The 27225-nt window shown below is 39.7% G+C and overlaps 1 protein-coding gene across 1 annotated transcript in view; it reads right to left on the bottom strand.

Annotated features, from left to right (window-relative positions):
* LOC128638054 (sulfotransferase 2B1) overlaps positions 1 to 27225 on the bottom strand; it is a 133529-nt gene that overhangs the window by 8575 nt on the left and 97729 nt on the right. Inside the window, exons 4-7 of the mRNA XM_053689924.1 lie at positions 25997 to 26138; positions 25670 to 25878; positions 23353 to 23479; positions 9477 to 9571 (exon numbers count right to left, since the gene is read on the bottom strand). Coding sequence (XP_053545899.1) covers positions 9477 to 9571; positions 23353 to 23479; positions 25670 to 25878; positions 25997 to 26132 — 567 coding nt within the window. The 5' untranslated portion in view covers positions 26133 to 26138. The remainder of the gene's footprint in view (positions 1 to 9476; positions 9572 to 23352; positions 23480 to 25669; positions 25879 to 25996; positions 26139 to 27225) is intronic.

Genomic DNA, 27225 nt, shown 5'->3' with positions numbered 1-27225 from the left:
CTTTTTGTTTAGGTGGCATTACAGGTGAAGAACCTTTCTGTTGGGAGATAAATCTCTCCATTCACCTCAGTGCAAATGTGATTTGTGTTATATATAAACAACAATATGTGAATATATATGTATATATATCAAACACTGTCAACCCTTAGGGTATATGACAGAGTGTGTGTAAGTGGGAGAGGAAACACAAAAAAAAAAAATTCAGCAAGTGAACAAGAGCTGAAAAAAGAAAGTGATAAAAACAGTGAGTCTCAGTGGGAAGAGAGAAAAAAAAAACACAATTAAACGAGGGCTGTATTGATCCCACTATCACATATATAGTGAAGTAAAAAAGTGACAAAAACAGTGAGTCTCAGTGAGCTCTGAAGCGAGAAAAAAAAAAAAAAAAAAAGGAATAAATTCAGTCTAGTATTGTGATATAACCTGAAAATGCGGTTCAGCAAAATTTTCCATATTTAAGACAAGAGACCAAAATAGCCCCTGATATTTTTTCAGTTTCCCTGACACCTATATATAGTTATGTTCAAGAACTTTATGACGTGTCTGACACACAGTATCTAAAGCTTGATATTTAGTAAACAACCTAGACACAGAAAACAGGGTTATATTAGGCCTTACACGCTGCACAGGTTAGATACATAGCTGAGCCTAAAGATATAAAAAAAATAGAACAGCTACTACTATTGTGCAGAAACAGTTATTGTTCTCCATCAAGTTACGTAACAAGAATTGCATCAATATCTCCCCACTCCCTACACTTTTTCTTTAAAGGTAATGGCCCAAACAATAATATCTAGACTTAAGGGCAATATCGTATAACATTTCATTTAGACTTATGGTAGAGCAGTCCACAATTGAAGTCCAAATTAGTGCAAACCTTGATACTGATAGTTATTTACATTTGCCTATATTCAATTAAGGTTTACCATACAGTGATACAGTGGTGCCCCTCTAAAACAGAGCAATATAATATATAAGGAACATCTTAACAAAATCCCTTAGGGGCCATTTATGATGCTGCCCAGATTATCTTAAGGGGAATGATAGGTGATATGCATATTACTGCAGTTTTATGTAGCAGCCGGATCATGTGTCTCAAAAACACCCAGTTAATGATCCAAAGATGTTTAGTGTCAAAGTTTTACAGGGCACCCATCAAGCGTGCTGCTGAGAAGAATGTAACTTGTAACCAATGTCAGAGTTTCTCTTTGAAATTGCTCTAATTGAGCTTACCGTCCCCTGGGCACAGGTGCACAAACGGCCAGGCAAAGTTATATGACCGTGACAGTTTTATAACTGATTAACTTCCATCTCACCTTCATGTGCCACTGAAACTGTGAACCTGTTCTGTCGGGTATTTTGCAGCGGGAGACAAAGGGAAAACAAACAAACGAGCAGACCAGTCTTCACGGCCCCCCTGGGCGCGCTTTTAGCAAAACGAGGGTGTGTCGACAATCCACCACCGGATTGGTTCAAGGCACAGACGCCGGTTTCACACCTTCTCCTCCGGCGAATCAGACTTCGTTTCTGGGATACGGCTTCTCCCGGCAGATGGGGAGCCTCTACGAAGCACTAGGAGTTCTGGCAGATATCACAGGTATGTGTTTCATCTGAGCACTTCGTCTCCCACCACCGCTCTCTTTATGCACTTTATCCGAGGCTTTTCAGACTGCGGTCATCCACAGCCGCGCTTATTACCGTACTGCCCAGTTTAGTGTGGCTCCTGGGGTTGCGGTATGCCTATGCGCTGCTCATATCTTCCTTGCTTTCCTCTGCGGCCCTAAACCATCTGTAGACAGCAACGGTATGCCAAATGATGTTACCGTTTAGACAGAGTGTCCAGGTGTGATGGTTAGAGCCAGGTGCAGCTGGTTATCCTGGCTTCCTTACACTTCAATATCTTCTCCCTCAAACGTGAGGGTTTGGAGGAGTGCTCTTAGCAAAAGAGCGATTTCAGCCTTCTGTGAATTTCTATTCCGAGATCATCAATATGATCGGATGCCAGACCAAGTGCTTTCTCAAAGGCCAAGGCACACTTCGGAGGCTGGAGATAACTCAAATCCTTTCGTCCGCGAGAAAGGACATAGGACCGACGAAGCAGACAGCAGCTACCTGCAAGCTACCTGGTCGCTCCGCCCCCAGCCGGAAATCCACCAAAATTATTTCGGCATATGACAAGGTTCATCTCATCAGTGGGAAAGTAAGGGTTTCATGGCATATGACATGGGACATCTCATCAGTGGGACATTAAGGGTTTCATGGCATATGACAAGGTTCATCTCATCAGTGGGACAGTAAGGGTTTCATGGCATATGACATGGGACATCTCATCAGTGGGACATTAAGGGTTTCATGGCATATGACAAGGTTCATCTCATCAGTGGGACATTAAGGGTTTCATGGCATATGACATGGTTCATCTCATCAGTGGGACATTAAGGGTTTCATGGCATATGACATGGGGCATCTCATCAGTGTGACATTAAGGGTTTCATGGCATATGACATGGGGCATCTCATCAGTGTGTCATTAAGGGTTTCATGGCATATGACATGGGGCATCTCATCAGTGTGTCATTAAGGGTTTCATGGCATATGACATGGGGCATCTCATCAGTGTGACATTAAGGGTTTCATGGCATATGACATGGGGCATCTCATCAGTGTGACATTAAGGGTTTCATGGCATATGACATGGGGCATCTCATCAGTGTGACATTAAGGGTTTCATGGCATATGACATGGGGCATCTCATCAGTGTGACATTAAGGGTTTCATGGCATATCACATGGGGCATCTCATCAGTGTGACATTAAGGGTTTCATGGCATATGACATGGGGCATCTCATCAGTGTGACATTAAGGGTTTCATGGCATATGACATGGAGCATCTCATCAGTGTGACATTAAGGGTTTCATGGCATATCACATGGGGCATCTCATCAGTGTGACATTAAGGGTTTCATGGCATATCACATGGGGCATCTCATCAGTGTGACATTAAGGGTTTCATGGCATATGGCAAGGTTCATCTCATCAGTGTGACATTAAGGGTTTCATGGCATATGACATGGGACATTCCATCAGTGTGACATTAAGGGTTTCATGGCATAAAACATGGGACATTCCATCAGTGTGACATTAAGGGTTTCATGGCATATGACATGGGGCATCTCATCAGTGTGTCATTAAGGGTTTCATGGCATATGACATGGGGCATCTCATCAGTGTGTCATTAAGGGTTTCATGGCATATGACATGGGGCATCTCATCAGTGTGACAATAAGGGTTTCATGGCATAAAACATGGGACATCTCATCAGTGTGACAATAAGGGTTTCATGGCATATGACATGGGGCGTCTCATCAGTGTGTCATTAAGGGTTTCATGGCATATACCATGGGGCATCTCATCAGTGGGACAGTAAGGGTTTCATGGCATATGACAAGGTTCATCTCATCAGTGTGACATTAAGGGTTTCATGGCATATGACATGGGACATCTCATCAGTGTGACATTAAGGGTTTCATGGCATATGACATGGGGCATCTCATCAGTGTGACATTAAGGGTTTCATGGCATATGACATGGGGCATCCCATCAGTGTGACATTAAGGGTTTCATGGCATATGACATGGGGCATCCCATCAGTGTGTCATTAAGGGTTTCATGGCATATGACATGGGAGATCCCATCAGTGTGTCATTAAGGATTTCATGGCATATGTCATGAGGCATCTCCTCAGTGTGACATTAAGGGTTTCATGGCATATGACATGGGACATCCCATCAGTGTGTCATTAAGGGTTTCATGGCATATGACATGGGTCATCTCATCAGTGTAACATTAAGGGTTTCATGGCATATGACATGGGGCATCTCATCAGTGTGACATTAAGGGTTTCATGGCATATGACATGGGGCGTCTCATCAGTGTGACATTAAGGGTTTCATGGCATATGACATGGGGCATCTCATCAGTGTGACATTAAGGGTTTCATGGCATATTACATGGGGCATCTCATCACTGTGACATTAAGGGTTTCATGGCATATGACATGGGGCATCTCATCAGTGTGACATTAAGGGTTTCATGGCATATGACATGGGGCATCTCATCAGTGTGACATTAAGGGTTTCATGGCATATGACATGGGGTGTCTCATCAGTGTGACATTAAGGGTTTCATGGCATATGACATGGGGCATCTCATCAGTGTGACATTAAGGGTTTTATGGCATATGACATGGGACATCTCATCAGTGTGACATTAAGGGTTTTATGGCATATCACATGGGACATCTCATCAGTGTGACATTAAGGGTTTTATGGCATATGACATGGGGCATCTCATCAGTGTGACATTAAGGGTTTTATGGCATATGACATGGGACATCTCATCAGTGTGACATTAAGGGTTTTATGGCATATGACATGGGACATCTCATCAGTGTGACATTAAGGGTTTTATGGCATATGACATGGGGCATCTCATCAGTGTGACATTAAGGGTTTTATGGCATATGACATGGGACATCTCATCAGTGTGACATTAAGGGTTTTATGGCATATGACATGGGGCATCTCATCAGTGTGACATTAAGGGTTTTATGGCATATGACATGGGACATCTCATCAGTGTGACATTAAGGGTTTTATGGCATATGACATGGTACATCTCATCAGTGTGACATTAAGGGTTTCATGGCATATGACATGGGGCATCTCATCAGTGTGACATTAAGGGTTTTATGGCATATGACATGGAACATCTCATCAGTGTGACATTAAGGGTTTTATGGCATATGACATGGGGCATCTCATCAGTGTGACATTAAGGGTTTTATGGCATATGACATGGGACATCTCATCAGTGTGACATTAAGGGTTTTATGGCATATGACATGGGGCATCTCATCAGTGTGACATTAAGGGTTTTATGGCATATGACATGGGACATCTCATCAGTGTGACATTAAGGGTTTTATGGCATATGACATGGTACATCTCATCAGTGTTACATTAAGGGTTTCATGGCATATGACATGGGACATCTCATCAGTATGTTATTAAGGTTTTCATGACATATGACATGGGGCATCTCATCACTGTGACATTAAGGGTTTCATGGCATATGACATGGGGCATCTCATCAGTGTGACATTAAGGGTTTCATGGCATATGACATGGGGCATCTCATCAGTGTGACAGTAAGGGTTTCATGACATATGACATGGGACATCTCATCAGTGTGACATTAAGGGTTTCATGGCATATGACATGGGGCATCTCATCAGTGTGACATTAAGGGTTTCATGGCATATGACATGGGGCATCTCATCAGTGTGTCATTAAGGGTTTCATGACATATGACATGGGGCATCTCATCACTGTGACATTAAGGGTTTCATGGCATATGACATGGGACATCTCATCAGTGTGACATTAAGGGTTTCATGGCATATGACATGGGGCATCTCATCAGTGTGACATTAAGGGTTTCATGGCATATGACATGGGGCATCTCATCAGTGTGTCATTAAGGGTTTCATGACATATGACATGGGGCATCTCATCACTGTGACATTAAGGGTTTCATGGCATATGACATGGGGCATCTCATCAGTGTGACATTAAGGGTTTCATGGCATATGACATGGGGCATCTCATCAGTGTGACATTAAGGGTTTCATGGCATATGACATGGGGCATCTCATCAGTGTGACAGTAAGGGTTTCATGGCATATGACATGGGGCATCTCATCAGTGTGACAGTAAGGGTTTCATGACATATGACATGGGGCATCTCATCAGTGTGACATAAAGGGTTTCATGGCATATGACATGGGACATCTCATCAGTGTGACATTAAGGGTTTCATGGCATATGACATGGGGCATCTCATCAGTGTTACAGTAAGGGTTTCATGGCATATGACATGGGGCATCTCATCAGTGTGACAGTAAGGGTTTCATGACATATGACATGGGGCATCTCATCAGTGTGCTATAAAGGGTTTCATGGCATATGACATGGGACATCTCATCAGTGTGACATTAAGGGTTTCATGGCATATGACATGGGGCATCTCATCAGTGTGACATTAAGGGTTTCATGGCATATGACATGGGGCATCTCATCAGTGTGACATTAAGGGTTTCATGGCATATGACATGGGGCATCTCATCAGTGTGACAGTAAGGGTTTCATGACATATGACATGGGGCATCTCATCAGTGTGACATAAAGGGTTTCATGGCATATGACATGGGACATCTCATCAGTGTGACATAAAGGGTTTCATGACATATGACATGGGGCATCTCATCAGTGTGACATTAAGGGTTTCATGGCATATGACATGGGGCATCTCATCAGTGTGACATTAAGGGTTTCATGGCATATGACATGGGGCATCTCATCAGTGTGACATTAAGGGTTTCATGGCATATGACATGGGGCATCTCATCAGTATGACATTAAGGGTTTCATGACATATGACATGGGGCATCTCATCAGTGTGACATTAAGGGTTTCATGGCATATGACATGGGGCATCTCATCACTGTGACATTAAGGGTTTCATGGCATATGACATGGGGCATCTCATCACTGTGACATTAAGGGTTTCATGGCATATGACATGGGGCATCTCATCAGTGTGACATTAAGGGTTTCATGACATATGACATGGGGCATCTCATCACTGTGACATTAAGGGTTTCATGGCATATGAAATGGGGCATCTCATCAGTGTGACAGTAAGGGTTTCATGGCATATGACATGGGGCATCTCATCAGTGTGACAGTAAGGGTTTCATGACTTCTATTCATATTTTAGTTTCCAGAGTCAACTTTGCATGTTTGTGAAATGTATTTACATTTCAATTAATAGTTTACAGCTTATGGTTAATATGATTTCATACCTCTGAACTGTCTCACATCCAGCAGGAATGTCACTGGTTGGAGGGTATGGCAGGTGTTCTGTAATATTCTCCTACTGCTTTATGTTTTCCTACCTACGGCCACGCCTACAAAAAACTTGCAAAGGCAGTTGTGCACACATGAGCTCACTGTCTATAATAGACTTGTAAATATACTACAGAGCACGCATGCGCTCATTGCCTCAGTCGACAAATATTACAGAACTGGTACGTCCATAATTTTGGCACTAGCTGGGGCAATTTAAATGGCAGTGGCAACAAAGGCTTCATATTAATGAAAAATGTTCAATCATTTAATCAAACAAATCTTTGCCAATGTTATTTAGATGTCACCAGCTAGTGCCAAAATTAATCAAACAAATCACCAGGACAGAGCTGTCAGTCGCGCAGTGGGCAGGAAATTATGTCCCGCAAACACTGATAGTTCATAGTATCACAGGGCAATTTTAAATAACAGTGGCAAAAAAAAGGCTTTATTTTTAAATTTATTGTACGCTTTTGTTTGATTAATTTTGGCACTAGGTGGTGACATCTAAATAACAGTGGCAAAATATGGATTAGTTTGATTAAATGATTGGACATTTTTCATTAATATGATTATGAAGCCTTTCTTTGCCACTGTTATTTAAATTGCCCCAGCTAGTGCCAAAATTAGGGACGTACCAGTTCTGTAATATTTGCCGACTGCAGCATTGCGCGCATGCGTGCTCTGTAGTATATTTACAAGTTTATTTTAGGCAGGTTCTGTAATATTTTCCTACTGCAGCAGTGAGCGCATGCGTGCACAACTGTGTTTGCAAGTTTTTTGTAGGCGTGGCCGTAAGTAGGGAAACGTAACAACGTAGAAGAATATTACAGAACACCGGCTTCCTGACTGCATGCCTTCTGTGTTCTGGTTTTAGGTCCCACCCACACTCTACTCGAATACACCCACAGCCCCTCGCAAGTGCTGCATCATCCACAAAATGCAGATAGAGCACTACACACCAACCCTTTAACTACTCACATCAAGTAAATCATCTGGCAAATGTGGGGAGGAATGTGGCTTATATCAGTGTATAATTTAATGTGTCTATGAGTCGACATAAAGTGGCAATTATTTTAGCTCATCAAAGGCTGCTATTCGAAAAGCTTCAGATTCAACATGGATATCTTTTTGCATGTTTAATCTATGGCCTAAATAACCAGCACAGCCTTAGTGGTATTTACTTGGTGCAAAACACGTGCATTAACTGAGTTTCTTAATTGACTTGAATTACCTTGTATTTTATAAACATGTGAAAACCTGTATAAAGCACGTTATACAGCTCTTTTTAAGGACTGGAATACACTTCAGTATGCATTTATTACAATTTTTTTTATATTATTTGGATATTATATAGTTATTATCACAGTTGCAATGTTGTTTATGAAGTTTAGTTTATGACATTTAGGTATATAGCACAAATATATGTTCCAATTTAATTTCAAGACAATTAAAGCCAAGTAATATGTATTACCAGCACACTGGGATATTTATTGTAGTTCCTTTTAAAAAGGGTAATAATGATTCATCTACAATAATTCCTGTAGACTTTGGACCAGATTTACGATTGGATCGCTATTGTTAGTGCATAGAGCGTAAATGGGTTCTTTATGCTCAAATCTACATTACAAGAGGAGTACTATTTAAATTACTGCAAATTAATTTGTAAAAACTCTGTAATTTATGCTCTCCATATTTTAAAATCCATTAACCCCTAAACTGCCACACCCCCATATCGTAAACTACCCCTCTACACTTTTAACCCCTCAACCCCCACACCCCCACATTGCAAATTACCCCACTACTCTATTAACCGCTAAACCACCATACCCCCACATTGCAAAATACCCCCCTTCTCTATTAACCCTTAGACCGCCACACCCACACATGACAAAATACCCCTCTATTAACCCCTAAACCACCACTCCCTCACATCGCAAAATACCCCTCAACTCTTTTAACCCTTAAACCACAACACCCAGAAATCATAAAAAACATTAAACTACAGCAATAGCCGTTAAAATGGTCTTTTGTAGGGCATTGCCCTAAAGTGCTCTTTTTCAATTACCCCCCCACCCCCCCCCCCCATAAAAAAAGCTACCAAAAAAACCAATCTCTAAAAATTGCCCTGATAAGGACATTTGGCTAGTATTGCCCTTAGAAGAGCATTTAGCTCTTTGCCGCCCAAAATAAAATACATTTTTTTTAAAAGAGCATGCAAGTGAAAAATATTTACTTTCAACTTGTAATACGCACAAAGCAGAAGTCAAGCGAAGTTAGCGTGCGAGCGGGAGCAGTAATTACAGCTCCATTCGTAATCTAGCCTTCTGATGGTGGATTTGTAGAAAAAAAGTTCTTGATATGCTTTTTAATGGTTTAGAATATACCCTTTTGTTTGTACAATGTATTAACATGCTTTTTATTTTGCAACACCATTAATAAATATACTATGAATTCTATATTTTAAAAGTAAAGAAATTGATTTTTTTGCCTAAAACTTTTACTTTACCTGCTGTAGCTCCTCATATGTAATATATAAAAATCTGCTGTCATCCTTCATTTGCATCCATCCTTTGACATGATCAAACCAAGAGCTGTACATAGCTTTAAAAAAAAGTGAGATACTGTTTAAATCTAAATATAATCAAGCGTGCCACAATTTACACAATTCACTAACTAGAACTCACCAACAATAAATATTATAATGAGTACATTTTTAGTATAAGGCTAGATTACAGTGGAGCGCAATTAAAGGGACATTAAACACTTTGAGATGGTAATATAAAATGATAAATTGTATATATAAAACAACTCTGCAATATTCTTTCATTATTTATTTTGTCCTCTTTGCTTGTAATTCCATTCTGAAATTGTGAGCTTTTCAGTTCCTGTTAGAAATGGAAGTGCAGAACACTGTTAAATCCAGCACAACCATTGGCTGCACACTCTAATGACCTATGTATAACTGTCCCTAATTGGCAGAGCAGAGAAGGTAACACAAGTTACAACATGGCAGCTCCCAGTGTTTTATAGACACTCTGGCCTAGATTTGGAGTTCGGCGGTAGCCGTCAAAACCAGCGTTAGAGGCTCCTAACGCTGGTTTTGGCCGCCCGCTGGTATTTGGAGTCAGTGATTAAAGGGTCTAACGCTCACTTTTCAGCCGCGACTTTTCCATACCGCAGATCCCCCTACGCCATTTGCGTAGCCTATATTTTCAATGGGATCTTTCTAACGCCGGTATTTAGAGTCGTTTCTGAAGTGAGCGTTAGAGCTCTAACGACAATATTCCAGCCGCCTGAAAATAGCAGGAGTTAAGAGCTTTCTGGCTAACGCCGGTTCATAAAGCTCTTAACTACTGTACCCTAAAGTACACTAACACCCATAAACTACCTATGTACCCCTAAACCGAGCTCCCCCCACATCGCCGCCACTCGATTAAAATTTTTAACCCCTAATCTGCCGACCGCCACCTACGTTATACTTATGTACCCCTAATCTGCTGCCCCTAACCCCGCCGACCCCTGTATTATATTTATTAACCCCTAACCTGCCCCCCACAACATCGCCGCCAGCTACTTAAAATAATTAACCCCTAATCTTCCGACCGCAAAGCGCCGCCACCTACGTTATCCCTATGTACCCCTAATCTGCTACCCCTAACACCGCCGACCCCTATATTATATTTATTAACCCCTAATCTGCCCCCCTCAACGTCGCCGACACCTGCCTACACTTATTAACCCCTAATCTGCCGAGCGGACCTGAGCGCTACTATAATAAAGTTATTAACCCCTAATCCGCCTCACTAACCCTATCATAAATAGTATTAACCCCCTAATCTGCCCTCCCTAACATCGCCGACACCTAACTTCAATTATTAACCCCTAATCTGACGACCGGAGCTCACCGCTATTCTAATAAATGTATTAACCCCTAAAGCTAAGTCTAACCCTAACACTAACACCCCCCTAACTTAAATATAATTTACATCTAACGAAATAAATTAACTCTTATTAAATAAATTATTCCTATTTAAAGCTAAATACTTACCTGTAAAATAAATCCTAATATAGCTACAATATAAATTATAATTATATTATAGCTATTTTAGGATTAATATTTATTTTACAGGCAACTTGGTATTTATTTTAACTAGGTACAATAGCTATTAAATAGTTAAGAACTATTTAATAGCTAAAATAGTTAAAATAATAACAAATTTACCTGTAAAATAAATCCTAACCTAAGATATAATTAAACCTAACACTACCCTATCAATAAAATAATTAAATAAACTACCTACAATTACCTACAATTAACCTAACACTACACTATCAATAAATTAATTAAATACAATTGCTACAAATAAATACAATTAAATAAACTAGCTAAAGTACAAAAAATAAAAAAGAACTAAGTTACAGAAAATAAAAAAATATTTACAAACATAAGAAAAATATTACAACAATTTTAAACTAATTACACCTACTCTAAGCCCCCTAATAAAATAACAAAGCCCCCCAAAATAAAAAATTCCCTACCCTATTCTAAATTAAAAAAGTTACAAGCTCTTTTACCTTACCAGCCCTGAACAGGGCCCTTTGCGGGGCATGCCCCAAGAATTTCAGCTCTTTTGCCTGTAAAAGAATAAATACAATACCCCCCCCCCAACATTACAACCCACCACCCACATACCCCTAATCTAACCCAAACCCCCCTTAAATAAACCTAACACTAAGCCCCTGAAGATCTTCCTACCTTGTCTTCACCATCCAGGTATCACCGATCCGTCCTGGCTCCAACATCTTCATCCAACCCAAGCGGGGGTTGGCGATCCATAATCCGGTGCTGAAGAGGTCCAGAAGAGGCTCCAAAGTCTTCCTCCTATCCGGCAAAAAGAGGACATCCGGACCGGCAAACATCTTCTCCAAGCGGCATCTTCGATCTTCTTCCATCCGGAGCGAAGCGGCAGGATCCTGAAGACCTCCAGCGCGGAACATCCATCCGGACCGACGACTGAACGACGAATGACTGTTCCTTTAAGGGACGTCATCCAAGATGGCGTCCCTCGAATTCCGATTGGCTGATAGGATTCTATCAGCCAATCGGAATTAAGGTAGGAATTTTCTGATTGGCTGATGGAATCAGCCAATCAGAATCTAGTTCAATCCGATTGGCCGATCCAATCAGCCAATCAGATTGAGCTCGCATTCTATTGGCTGATCGGAACAGCCAATAGAATGCGAGCTCAATCTGATTGGCTGATTGGATCGGCCAATCGGATTGAACTAGATTCTGATTGGCTGATTCCATCAGCCAATCAGAAAATTCCTACCTTAATTCCGATTGGCTGATAGAATCCTATCAGCCAATCGGAATTCGAGGGACGCCATCTTGGATGACGTCCCTTAAAGGAACAGTCATTCGTCGTTCAGTCGTCGGTCCGGATGGATGTTCCGCGCTGGAGGTCTTCAGGATCCTGCCGCTTCGCTCCGGATGGAAGAAGATCGAAGATGCCGCTTGGAGAAGATGTTTGCCGGTCCGGATGTCCTCTTCTTGCCGGATAGGAGGAAGACTTTGGAGCCTCTTCTGGACCTCTTCAGCACCGGATTATGGATCGCCAACCCCCGCTTGGGTTGGATGAAGATGTTGGAGCCAGGACGGATCGGTGATACCTGGATGGTGAAGACAAGGTAGGAAGATCTTCAGGGGCTTAGTGTTAGGTTTATTTAAGGGGGGTTTGGGTTAGATTAGGGGTATGTGGGTGGTGGGTTGTAATGTTGGGGGGGGGGGTATTGTATTTATTCTTTTACAGGCAAAAGAGCTGAAATTCTTGGGGCATGCCCCGCAAAGGGCCCTGTTCAGGGCTGGTAAGGTAAAAGAGCTTGTAACTTTTTTAATTTAGAATAGGGTAGGGAATTTTTTATTTTGGGGGGCTTTGTTATTTTATTAGGGGGCTTAGAGTAGGTGTAATTAGTTTAAAATTGTTGTAATATTTTTCTTATGTTTGTAAATATTTTTTTATTTTTTGTAACTTAGTTCTTTTTTATTTTTTGTACTTTAGATAGTTTATTTAATTGTATTTATTTGTAGCAATTGTGTTTAATTAATTTATTGATAGTGTAGTGTTAGGTTAATTGTAGGTAATTGTAGGTAGTTTATTTAATTATTTTATTGATAGGGTAGTGTTAGGTTTAATTATATCTTAGGTTAGGATTTATTTTACAGGTAAATTTGTTATTATTTTAACTATTTTAGCTATTAAATAGTTCTTAACTATTTAATAGCTATTGTACCTAGTTAAAATAAATACCAAGTTGCCTGTAAAATAAATATTAATCCTAAAATAGCTATAATATAATTATAATTTATATTGTAGCTATATTAGGATTTATTTTACAGGTAAGTATTTAGCTTTAAATAGGAATAATTTTTTTAATAAGAGTTAATTTATTTCGTTAGATGTAAATTATATTTAAGTTAGGGGGGTGTTAGTGTTAGGGTTAGACTTAGCTTTAGGGGTTAATACATTTATTAGAATAGCGGTGAGCTCCGGTCGTCAGATTAGGGGTTAATAATTGAAGTTAGGTGTCGGCGATGTTAGGGAGGGCAGATTAGGGGGTTAATACTATTTATGATAGGGTTAGTGAGGCGGATTAGGGGTTAATAACTTTATTATAGTAGCGCTCAGGTCCGCTCGGCAGATTAGGGGTTAATAAGTGTAGGCAGGTGTCGGCGACGTTGAGGGGGGCAGATTAGGGGTTAATAAATATAATATAGGGGTCGGCGATGTTAGGGCAGCAGATTAGGGGTACATAGGGATAACGTAGGTTGCGGCGGTTTACAGAGCGGCAGATTAGGGGTTAAAAAATATGCAGGGGTCAGCGATAGCGGGGGCGGCAGATTAGGGGTTAATAAGTGTAAGGTTAGGGGTGTTTAGACTCGGGGTTCATGTTAGGGTGTTAGGTGCAGACGTAGGAAGTGTTTCCCCATAGGAAACAATGGGGCTGCGTTAGGAGCTGAACGCTGCTTTTTTGCAGGTGTTAGGTTTTTTTTCAGCTCAAACAGCCCCATTGTTTCCTATGGGGGAATCGTGCACGAGCACGTTTTTGAGGCCGGCCGCGTCCGTAAGCAACTCTGGTATCGAGAGTTGCATTTGCGGTAAAAATGCTCTACGCTCCTTTTTTGGAGCATAACGCAGCATTTGTTTGAACTCTCGATACCAGAGTTAATTTTATGGTGCGGCCAGAAAAAAGCCCGCGGAGCGTTAACAGCCCTTTTACCGCCAAACTCCAAATCTAGGCCTCTGGGGGGTAGTTATCAACGTGTCAACTTTCCTGCCTTCGCCGGCCCAATACGCCCGCCTAAGCTCGCCTACCATCGCCGCCGCGGACCTGAAAAAATTCGCCTAAGTTATCAATAAATCTGTCAAAAAGCCGCGCACCAAGTACGGGGCGATGAGCAGCGGACTGTGAGAGTTATCACTCATCCGATCTCGCTGCTCTTCGGCTTTTTTACAGCTTTATTGCTAGCCTGTCACTAAGCACCCACACTAAACTACACTGTTCTACCCCCTATACCGGCGCCCCCGGAGTCCCCCGCAACTCAATAAAGTTACTAACCCCTAAACCGCCGCTCCTAGACCCCGCCGCAACTCTTATAAATGTATTAACCCCTAAACCGCCGCTCCTAGACCCCGCCGCAACTCTTATAAATGTATTAACCCCTAAACCGCCGCTCCTAGACCCCGCCGCAACCTATATTAAATTTATTAACCCCTAATCTGCCCCCCCTACACCGTCGCCACCTATAATACATTTATTAACCCCTATCCTGCCCCCCCTACACCGCCGCCACTTTAATAAATATATTAACACCTAAACCTAAGTCTAACACTAACCCTAACACCCCCCTAACTTAAATATTAATTAAATAAATCTAAATAATATTTATATTATTAACTAAATTAATCCTATTTAAAACTAAATACTTACCTTTAAAATAAACCCTAATATAGCTACAATATAAATAATAATTATTTTACAGGCAAATTTCAATTTATTTTAACTAGGTAAAATAGCTATTAAATAGTTATTAACTATTTAATAGCTACCTAGCTAAAATAAAGAGAAATTTACCTGTAAAATAAAAACTAACCTAAGTTACAATTACACCTAACACTACACTATCATTAAATAAATTATTCCTATTTAAAACTAAATATTTACCTGTAAAATAAACCCTAAGATAGCTACAATGTAATTAATAATTACATTGTAGCTATTTTAGGATTTATATTTATTTTACAGGTAATTTTGTATTTATTTTAGCTAGATCGGATCAGCCAATAGAATGCGAGCTCAATCTGATTGGCTGATTGGATCAGCCAATCGGATTGAACTTCAATCTGATTGGCTGATTCAATCAGCCAATCAGATTTTTCCTACCTTAATTCCGATTGGCTGATAGAATCCTATCAGCCAATCGGAATTGAATGGACGCCATCTTGGATGACGTCCCTTAAAGGAGCCTTCATTCGTCGGTAGTCCGTCGGGAAAGAAGGATGTTCCGCGTCGGTGGGATGAAAATGGATCCTGAAGAAAGAAGATTGAAGACCCTGCTTGGAAGATGACATCGCCCGGATAGAAGACTTCTTCAGCGCCGCTTGGAAGATGACATCGCCCGGATGGAAGACTTCTTCAGCGCCACCTGGAGGATCACTTCATCGGATGGAAGACTTCTTCAGCGCCCCTTGGAGGATCACTTCTGCCACTCCGGATCTCCTCTTCAGTTCCATCGGTGGCTCGGCTGAGTGAAGACGACTCAAGGTAGGATGATCTTCAGGGGATTAGTGTTAGGTTATTTTAAGGGGGGTTTGGGTTAGATTAGGGGTATGTGGGTGGTGGGTTTTAATGTTGGGGGGGTTGTATTTTTCTTTTACAGGCAAAAGAGCAGTTTTCTTTGGGGCATGCCCCACAAAAGGCCCTTTTAAGGGCTGGTAAGGTAAAAGAGCTTTGAACTTTTTTAATGTAGAATAGGGTAGGGAATTTTTTTATTTTGGGGGGCTTTGTTATTTTATTAGGGGGCTTAGATTAGGTGTAATTAGCTTAAAATTGTTGTAATATTTTTTAAATGTTTGTAACTTATTTTTTTTATTTTTTGTAACTTAGCTTTTTTTATTTTTTGTACTTTAGTTAGTTTATGTAATTGTATTTAATTGTAGTTATTTGTAGTTAATTTATTTAATTAATGTAATGATAGTGTAGTGTTAGGTTAAATTGTAACTTAGGTTAGGATTTATTTTACAGGTAATTTTGTATTTCTTTTAGCTAGGTAGTTATTAAATAGTTAATAACTATTTAATAACTATTCTAACTAGCTAAAATAAATACCAAGTTACCTGTAAAATAAATATAAATCCTAAAATAGCTACAATGTAATTATTAATTACATTGTAGCTATCTTAGGGTTTATTTTACAGGTAAGTATTTAGTTTTAAATAGGAATAATTTATTTAATGATATTGTAGTGTTAGGTGTAATTGTAACTTAGGTTAGTTTTTATTTTACAGCTAAATTTCTCTTTATTTTAGCTAGGTAGCTATTAAATAGTTAATAACTATTTAATAGCTATTGTACCTAGTTAAAATAAATTGAAAGTTACCTGTAAAATAAAAATAAATCCTAAAATAGCTACAATGTAAATATTATTTATATTGTAGCTATATTAGGGTTTTTTTTAAAGGTAAGTATTTAGTTTTAAATAGGATTAATTTAGTTAATAATAGAAATATTATTTAGATTTATTTAATTAATATTTAAGTTAGGGGGGTGTTAGGGTTAGTGTTAGACTTAGGTTTAGGGGTTAATAAATTTATTACAGTAGCGGCGGTGTAGGGGGGCAGGATAGGGGTTAATAAATGTATTATAGGTGGCGACGGTGTAGGGGGGCAGATTAGGGGTTAATAAGTTTAATATAGGTTGCGGCGGGGTCCGGGAGCGGCGGTTTAGGGGTTAAACTATTTATTTAGTTGCGGCGAGGTCCGGGATCGGCAGGATAGGGGTTAATAAGTTTATTATAGAGGGCGGCGGTGTAGGGGGGGCAGGATAGGGGTTAATAAGTTTAATATAGGTTGCGGCGGGGTCTGGGAGCGGCGGTTTAGGGGTTAATACATTTATTATAGTTGCGGCAGGGTCAGGGAGCGGCGGTTTAGGGGTTAATATGTTAGAGTAGCTTGTGGTGGGCTCCGGGAGCGGCGGTTTAGTGGGTAATAACTTTATTTAGTTGCGGCGGTGTAGGGGGGACAGATTAGGGGTGTTTAGACTCGGGGTACATGTTAGGGTGTTAGGTGTAGACAGCTCCCATAGGAATCAATGGGATGTCGGGCAGCAGCGAACATGAACTTTCGCTATGGTCAGACTCCCATTGATTCCTATGGGATCTGCCGCCTCCAGGGCGGCGGATTTAAAACCAGGTACGCTGGGCCGGAAAAGTGCCGAGCGTACCTGCTAGTTTTTTTATAACTAGCAAAAGTAGTCAGATTGTGCCGCACTTGTGTGCGGAACATCAGGAGTGACGTAAGAATCGATCTGTGTCGGACTGAGTCCGGCGGATCGAAGCTTACGTCACTAAATTCTACTTTTGCCGCTATCTAGCCTTTGATAACTAAGGCGAATCAGCCTCGCCACAAATACGCTGCGGAATTCCAGCGTATTTGAGGTTGACGGCTTGATAACTACCCCCCTAAAACTTTACACTTATTTTGTCACTTTTTAAACAACTAATGAAACTTTAAAAAATACATCTACATGTTAGTCATGGACTAACCTTTTCTTTGAATGCATCATTCTATCTAGCATGTATTTAGTGTTTAATGTCCCTTTAATAGCGTAGGGTGTATTATCTTTTGGGTGACTTTATTCAGGGAATAATTCACAATTTGGTATTTTCCAAAACAACACTGTAATATTTAGCACTTTTTAAGACCTGAAGAAACCCATTATTAATAGTTTAGCACATAACAGCATGACAAATCAGATCACCTCAGCTTAGCGCACCATCAATGGGATATAACTTTGGACTTGTAATATAAGCACAAAAATAGAAGCCCTCTTGATGAGCGATGTAAGTGCACAATAGCGCTAATATTCTTTAGCTCCTTTTTAGGCCATAATGGTTTATATCCTATATATTATACCGTTTATGTATCATTATAAAACAACACTACTTAAAGGGAAATGAAACACAATATTTTTCTTTCACAATTCTGATAGAGCACATACAATTAAAAAACATTTCAATTTACTTCTCCTATCAAATTGCTAGTTGAACATGTTAAGTGAGTCAATAACAAGAGGCAGTTCAAACAAGACACACAGGTGGCACTCAGAGTAAGTAACTGTACATTTTTATTAAGGTGAGCAACGTTTCCATGCTCCTGCCCTTTTTCTCAAGCTTGAGAAAGGGGCAGGAGCCTTGAAATGTTGCTCACCTTAATAAAAAGGTACAGTTACTTACTCTGAGTGCCACTATGGGGGTCGATTTATCACGGCCTGAATGGGTCTGTATACACCTGTTTCCGCGTGAGCCTTCAGGCTCGCTGGAAACAGGAGTTAAGAAGCAGCGGTCTTAAGACCACTGCTCCTTAACTCGTCCGCCTGCTCTGAGGTGGTGGACAGCAAGCCGCGGATCGCCTACGAATGTGCAGGGGGCAGCATTGCACAAGCATGTCTAGTAAAAAGCTTGTGCAATGATAAATGCCGACAGCATATGCTGTCGGCATTTATCAATGTGCGGGGGACATGATCGCTACAGCGGATCATGTACATTCACACTTTCATAAATCGGCCCCTTTGTGTCTTGTTTGAAGTACACGCTGGGACCCAGTGAAGGGGGGTCTATCAGGTGCTGCACCAGGACATTCTATGTTTGAAATAAGCAACTTTTGGAACTGTGCTGTGCTGATCCTTTGTGTTCACACAATAACAAGAGGCATGTATGTGCAGCCACCAATCAGCAGCTAGCACCCAGTAGTGTAGTGCTGCTCCTGGTATGCTTTTCAACAAAGGATACCACAAGAACAAAAAAAGATAATAGAAGTAAATTGCAAAGTTGTTTAAACTTAATTCACCAAAGTAAGTTTGCATAGTTTTAAAGTACTATTCCTTCACGACTTATTCCCCTTCTCTCTGCTTCACTAACCCCTACCCTAACTCATCTCTTTAACCAATCCCTCACTGCTGGCACATTTCCTGACACATTCAAGCATGCGTCAATCATACCAATCCTAAAAAAGCCCTCGCTTGACCCCTCCACGCCTTCTAACTATCGACCGGTCTCCTTACTTCCCTTTGCTTCAAAATTATTGGAACGACTAGTCTATAATCGGCTAACTCAATTTCTCACAACTAACTCCTTACTTGATCCACTACAATCTGGTTTCCGCCCTAAACACTCAACAGAAACCGCTCTTGCTAAAGTAACAAATGACCTGTTATCAGCCAAAGCAAAAGGCCATTACTCATTACTAATTCTTCTTGACCTGTCCGCAGCTTTTGACACAGTTGACCATCCTCTCCTCCTAAAAATACTACATTCATTTGGCATCCGAGACACAGCCCTCTCCTGGTTTGCATCATATCTTTCAAACAGCTCGTTTTCAGTTTCCTTTAACAACATATCTTGTGATCCTATGCCTCTCTCAGTTGGAGTACCGCAAGGCTCTGTCTTGGGTCCCTTGCTTTTCTCTCTTTATACATCCTGCCTTGGAAAACTTATAGCCTCCTTTGGATTCCAGTACCACCTATATGCTGATGATACCCAAATCTATCTTTCCTCTCCTGATATCTCTCCCTCTTTACTCAACCAGATTTCTGACTGCCTCTCTGCAATTTTCTCTTGGATGTCTTTACACTACCTCCAACTCAATCTGTCCAAAACTGAGCTGCTTCTTATTCACCCCTCTTCGAGACATCCGACACCTGACATTTCTCTGATGGTTGGAGACTCTATTCTCAACACCTCACCCCAGGTCCGCTGCCTTGGGGTCACACTAGACTCAGAACTCACATTCAACCCACATATACAAACGCTTACCAAATCCTGCCGGTCACACCTACGCAACATTTCCAGAATTCGTCCCTTCCTTACTCAAAATACTACAAAAATACTTATTCATTCCCTCATCCTGTCACGCATTGATTATTGCAATCTACTCTTAAATGGCCTTCCAAAACACCGCCTCTCCTCCCTCCAATCTATTATGAATGCTTCTGCTAGACTCATCCACCTAAGTCGACGATCTACATCAGCTGCTCCGCTCTGCCAGTCTCTACACTGGCTCCCCATACACTCCAGAATACAATTTAAAGTATTAGCCCTAACTTACAAAGCACTCAACAGTCTAACTCCCAACTATATCTCCTCTCTCATCGTGAAATACTCCCCATCCCGTCCTCTTCGTTCAAACTCTGACCTACGTCTCTACACTCCTGTTATCTCTACATCCCACTCCCGCCTCCAAGACTTCGCACGTGCTGCCCCTGTCCTCTGGAACTCTCTACCCCGCTCCATCAGACTGTCTCCAACCTTGTATAGCTTCAGAAGATCCTTGAAAACCCACCTATTCAGAGAGGCTTACCATCTCTCCTCCATCCCGCATCCGAACCAAGCTAATACATGTACATGAACTGCCTTACTCACTGCTGCAAATACAACCGATGTAACAAGCTACCCCAACCTTATGTCTCTGCACCCTAAACCTATAGACTGTGAGCTCTCCGGAGCAGGGCCCTCTTCCTCCTGTGCTAGATTTGTTTAGTCTTGTTATGTTTTGTATTGTATCACAGATCTTTGTCATTGTATACCCCCATCGTTGTACCCAGCGCTACGGAATTTGGCGGCGCTATACAAATAAATGATAATAATAATAATAATTTTGAACATATTGATGTGATTATTTATGTCAGAAACACAATATATCTTTTGAATGACCTCCTTTTTATGAGGCTCAGTTACCTGTTTCAATGCTGCCTCTGTCTCAGAATTTCTAATTCTTCCTTTTGACAGGCAGCTGTTGCAGCCAATAGGAGCTGCACCTTACGCCCTATGTAAGACACTGCCAGCATGCTCTGTGCTGGTAACTTGAAGCCGACTCAGCCTTGCTACTGTGAATCGCTATGGTAAAGCAAATTCACTGTTTAAGAAGCACAAATAGCGTAGCGAACTGCGCTTGTGCCGTTCTACTTCTGGCTGAGTCGGCTTCAAGTTACCAGCACAGAGCATGCTGGCAGTGTCTTACATAGGGCGTATGGTGCAACTCCTATTGACTGCAACAGCTGCCTGTCAAATGGAAGAATAAGAAATTCTGAGACAGAGGCAGCATTGAAACAGGTAACAAAGCCTCATAAAAAGGGGGTCATACACAAGATATATTGTGTTTCTGACATAAATAATCACATCAATATGCTCAAAATTAAAAGTACATTTAAACTATGCAAACTTACTTTGATGAATTTACCATCACTTTAAAGTTGTGTATTCTATCTGACTCCCCAAAGTTTAATTTTGAGTTTGCTGTGCTTTTAAGCAGCTATGTTTTATTGGTTAAGCCAGTAAATTAAGGAACAGATAATATTGCAGCAAAAAAAATAGTTCCTTTGTTCATGCTTGAAAATTGGTTACTCTAAAGGTGAGAAATGCTTTGCCACAGGCAGGAAAGCGTTCTAAAGTTCCGATTTATACTATACAAATGGGTAAGGTATCAGAAGTTAAAATTTACATAATTTAATAACTATATCTAGGTAACTTATGTTCATATTACAAGTTGAAAGTAAATCCAATCACATTTTACACGTAAAGGGTCTGCACTTGAAAAAATGTTGCACTACACACAAAAACCCCATTACTATTAAGTTTCACAACCTACACTATCCACCCCAGCACTATTAACCCCTAATCCACCACATCCCCCATCGCAAACTACTGTGCTACACTATTAACCCCAATCCACCATAGCCCCATCACTATAAACCCTTTACACCATTAAACCCTAAACCTCCATAACCCCCACCGCAATTACCCCTATGCTACTTAACCCCTAATCCACCACATCACCCATCGCAAACTACCCCACTACACTATTAACCCCTAAACCGCAATAACCCATACACTACTTAACACCTAAACCACCATTTCATGGTGCCAATAGAATGAAAGCTTTTTTATTTGCTGATTTGAATTATAATATATAAAGGGGGAACCTTACATTCAATCTTCAGTGTGCTGTGGTGACAGCATCAAGATGGAATAGGTGGAAGGTCAGAAGAGGATCGCTCAAGAAGGTCGAGGAGTGCCGCCAGGGGACTGAAGAGCAACGCCATGAACTCACCACCTCCGCCCCCCCCCCCCCTCCCGAATGGAGACATATTCAAGATGGTGAGTCTAAACTTTGCTACCCACATCTCTTATATATCTGGCTCCCACTTCTAGACAAGGTAACATTTGGTTAGCCTTATACAGAGATGCTTCTTATTAGGTTTGGCCATAGCAAAGTAAGACAAAACATAAATAAGTCACAACAAGAACAAGAATTAGAAATGTGCTCCGGTGGCTCAGCTATATTTCTGTCAATCTTTTCTGACAAACATTCTTTTAAGAACTAAAAACAAACTGTACAGAGATGAACTGAAACAGAGTAGCAGTGGAGTGATACTTGCTATGGTGCTTAACAGCTGTTTTTGATGTTCCCGTTAGGCAAAAAGAAATAAAATGGTCATGGCCCCTGCAGTACAGTTACCCAGGTATTTCTTATAACCATTTCTGAAGAAAAAGATAAATCTTTAGGTGATCTGTGGTGCCGAACAAAAATATGTGTTTATAAGGGACTGGGCCCCTTTGGGAGCAGAAACAGTTCTGTTTATTTTTGGTCAGACATGTGGATGTAAGCAAGGAAAAAAATCCATTTAGTCAGACTGATCATACATTTCACATTTCCTTTCACATCTGTAGGCTAGTTTGTATTCAAGATTCTCACCACCTAAAATTGTCCCATATATATATATATATATATACACACACACACGTCCAGAAGGGCCCACACTCTCACTACAAAAATGCCAATGACCAGGGTTCAGCCCAATGGTTGTAGATATTGCAAAAATCAGACAGCACTCACTGGATTTCAAAGACGTGAAACTCATTTATTTTGACAAAATAAATTAGTTTTTCACCTCTTTGAAATCCAGTGAGTGCTGTCCGTTTTTTTGCAATATATGTATATATATATATATATATATATTTTTTTTTTTTATTTTTTTTTTACTTTTTTGGCATATGATGGGGCCATGTTAGTACTAAATACACTAAATACGTCTCTTTTACTTACTATTTCCTTTCAGAAAGTCTTCTAAAACATCTTGGAAGTTTTCAGGGTCCTTAAACAAAGAAAGTATCTTGGAAAAATGGAAGAGTGATACAAGGACATCCCTTGGGTTCCTCATTGTGTAAATGATCTGTAATAGTATAAACATAGATTTCCAAAAGAACAGTGAGTTCCATGGTAACGTGGAAAGGTTAAATAATGTGCAATAGAATATTCGCATAATCACAGAAAGTTGATAGATGTTGCCCCTTCCCTCTTGTACTAGAAAGTGGATTTTACAAATGACTTATTGGAGACATTAATTTCAGCCTACCTTCTCTGCTGGTTGGTTAATGTCAATAATTATTTAGAGTGGAAAGGCTCCATCTTAACATCAAGCCCACTGCATCCCAGATCCTGATATTCTGTCCTGATCTGTCAGTAGGATCGCTATATTCTCTATACATAGTGTAGTAACTTAGATGATAAAAAGGGGAACTATTGCACATGGTCAAATTATTCTGTAGACTCTTAAGAGTAAGATTTATAGGATTATGGATTATTTTTGTGGGCTTGTGTAGGAGAATAGACTGTCATTGTGTGTTGTGTGGGGGTAGATTTACTGAAGGGGTCACCAAAGGTGGCTCAAGTAGGGAGAATATCTGTTGGGAAGGGGGGTTAAGAGGTTATGGCAATTTTGTGATGGAATGATCACATGATGATGGCAGTGAGGAATCAGCATGTAAAGTTATTTGGGGAGACGGAATGTTGCAGTTGAAGTTAATTGTGGCAAAAGCCATTTTTAACAGCTTGATTAAGTTAATTTATAGTAAGAAATTCTGTGGTTATGGTTAATTGCAGAATGGGTTGCTTTTAGGGTTAATAGGGGCTTGAGGGATTGGGAAAGCCATTAGAGAAAGTAAATGTTACTTGCAATAGGTGGGAATTGGGATATCCAATAAGAATTATATGTGATGGAGAGAGGTAGTGGTTAGTGTGTTTAGTAGAGGAATGAGGTAAGCTCTTAGGATTACTTGCAGTGGGAGAGTGAGGGTCATGTTTGGAGTTAATTGCGGTAGGGGTGCTCTGTGATGTAATAATTAGGGCTAATTGTACTTTATAATTGTATGTATGTATATATATATATATATATATATATATATATATATATATACTAAGTCCATAAGATAAGGCACTCTCACTTATTAAGTCAGCAACCAGGATGTCCAGCCTAGCAAGCATAAAGTGGGTAGCAGAACTCTCTGGATTTGTGTTCACAGCAATATTTATTAACATGATGTTTCAGGGTGATTAACCCTTTCCTCATCCTTGTTACTGAAACCTTAATACCTAGAAATGTATTGCCTTATTATAAATATAAATGTCTTATGTTTTTCAGTCAGATGTCACCCAGAAAAGTATAGGCTTTCAAAAAAGGATAAAGAGTTGAGCACCAATTAATGAGCAAATGAAGATGAAGAGCCTAATTGTTTTAAGGGAGGGGGGAGGAAAACATAAAGGGGTGGAGGAGTTTTGAAGGTTTTGGTGGAAATAGGATCCACATAAAGGACTGTGACAATTTTGTCAATTCAAACCAGGTGAAATGGAAGATATGAGCTGCAACAGTTTCTAAGATTTATGGGGGTAGTAATATTTTAGCTTTTGCAAAGATGGTAAACCTTACCTGAGCCGAAGTGTGTACAAAGTTATTGATTTATTCATTCTTTGGTTAATTTATTCATTTTGTTGTATGAATTGGCCATATATTTTAGTGTATTATCTTGATTTGATCCTTGGCATTGGATTTATTTTTAACACACAATAAACTATTATGACCTATACACAGTACACAATGTTTTCAAGTTGAAAAGGATCAAAGCTCACACTTTGTAGAGTGAATGATCTCACGGTCAGCCTACATGTTTCAGAGGCTATTTGTTTCTGGAATACCAGATGGGTCTTTTGGTATCTGACAACGTATAATAACATTCACGTAAACTACTAAGGCTCTTCAAAATCATTATACATATACAAGGATCTTCAAATTCCATAAAGGGGAAGGTCACAACTATGGATAAAAAAATCTGTAATTTTCTTGAAACATGATTAAAATACAGAATAGCCTTGAAATGAATACACCAAATAAGGGGAGCGGACAAAGGTTATTGAAGATACTTTTGAAATTACATTTTTCTCACCGCTCACTACCCCCTATGGTCTTACTTATTTTTTGCAAAGTCTATAAGATGATGGAGTGAAAAAGGTAATTTAAAAAATGAACAAAAATTGTAAAAGAAATTGTAGTTGTTACTTTTTATCATTGATATCATACAATACTTACCTTGGCTTTTGATGTGAAGAAAGACTTAGCAAAAATGTGGTATGGCAAGTGTGAAGAAATGACTCTTGGAGATTGAATATCTTTCATAAGAGATTGGCCAATTATAGTTTCATACCATGGTGATCTTTCATAATTTGGTATATTTTTGTTCCAATTAGGATCTCCATCATGTTTGATCAGATTCACAATCTGTATCATCCAGTTGGTACCTTTAACAAAAGGTAAAATATAGTAACTTGTTTACTATAGTTCAATTTGCATATTTGTGTTTTACTCTACTGGTTTGAGTTAAACAGTGTTATAAGAAAAAAAATGTGCATTAATTACCAGATTTGGGAAAAGTTACATTGTAAATATCATCATCAAACACTTGGAATTCGTTTTCAGCAAAGCTGATGCCCTCCTCTGAGTGGATGTCAGATGCAAATTTTACTCCTTTGTATGTGAAGTAATCAAATAACATTTTTGCCTATCAAGACATAAGCAGAATGGATAAGGTAAGAATCAGACAGATCAATGCATTTAAACACTTGTAAAACAAAATGAGTTTACAGTTAGTAATATATTGCTGTTATTGCTTTATTACCAGGGTTTTATTCTGATCTGTTACAAAATCCTTGCAAAAATTGTCATGCAAATTTAATTGGGATTTAATTTAAAGGGGCAGTGTAATGCAAAAATGACATGCTCAAATTTGTCAGAACATGTAATTATTGCATTTCTCATCCTGACTAACAATAGGCTAGTTTACAAGTGGAGCACACTCACTCAGTACGTTATCTTGCACTCAGCTGGTGCAAAAAATAAAGCACAATCTGGTGTTACAAGCAAATGGATAAACGTTTTTTAAACAATCTTAATGTTTGTGAGACATTTTTGACATATACTTTTAGTACAAAGCGCAGTATTAATGCACTCATATTACAAGTGGTCAGTTACGTGATGCGCTCATATGCAATCCAAAATACCACTTTCAAATTTAGCACTTTTTGGAACCTAAAGTAAGAAATTATTGCTTGCTAGTTTACATGACAAAACACATGAAAATCATATGCAAATAAAGGATTTAAGTTACATTTAGACTTAATACTAAGGAAATAAAGATTTAATAGATTTAAAAGATTTAAAAGAAGGTTTTGTGGCAGAATTAAAGGGATATGTGTGTGTGTTTGTGTAAGTGTTTGTATGTGTATGTGTGTGCATGTATGGGGGCATATTTATCAAAGCGTCAATCTCAGTGCATTCGCTGGTGTCAATACGCTCGCCAGACATCGCTGCCGCGGATCTGCATACAATACCCTTATTTATTAAAAAAAAGTCAAAAACATGCACGCCAAGTACGGTGCGATGAGCATCGGACTGTTGTTAACTAACTAACAATTATTCAAGTTTTTCCCAACTTTATTTATACCATTTTATTACTGTCCATGAACAAGCACATTTCTCTAAAGCTAATCTTTTATTTTTCATCTGTTAATGTCCAAGAAATAGCTACATTTATACCTCAACAAACAATATCTCATAGAAAGTTATTTTTATATTTATTTGTTATACAA

This window comes from Bombina bombina, chromosome 8 (assembly GCF_027579735.1).
Source record: "Bombina bombina isolate aBomBom1 chromosome 8, aBomBom1.pri, whole genome shotgun sequence".
Taxonomy (NCBI): Eukaryota; Metazoa; Chordata; class Amphibia; order Anura; family Bombinatoridae; genus Bombina; species Bombina bombina.
The sequence above is the reverse complement of the archived record's forward strand: the minus strand, read 5'-3'. Positions and strand labels throughout refer to the sequence as shown.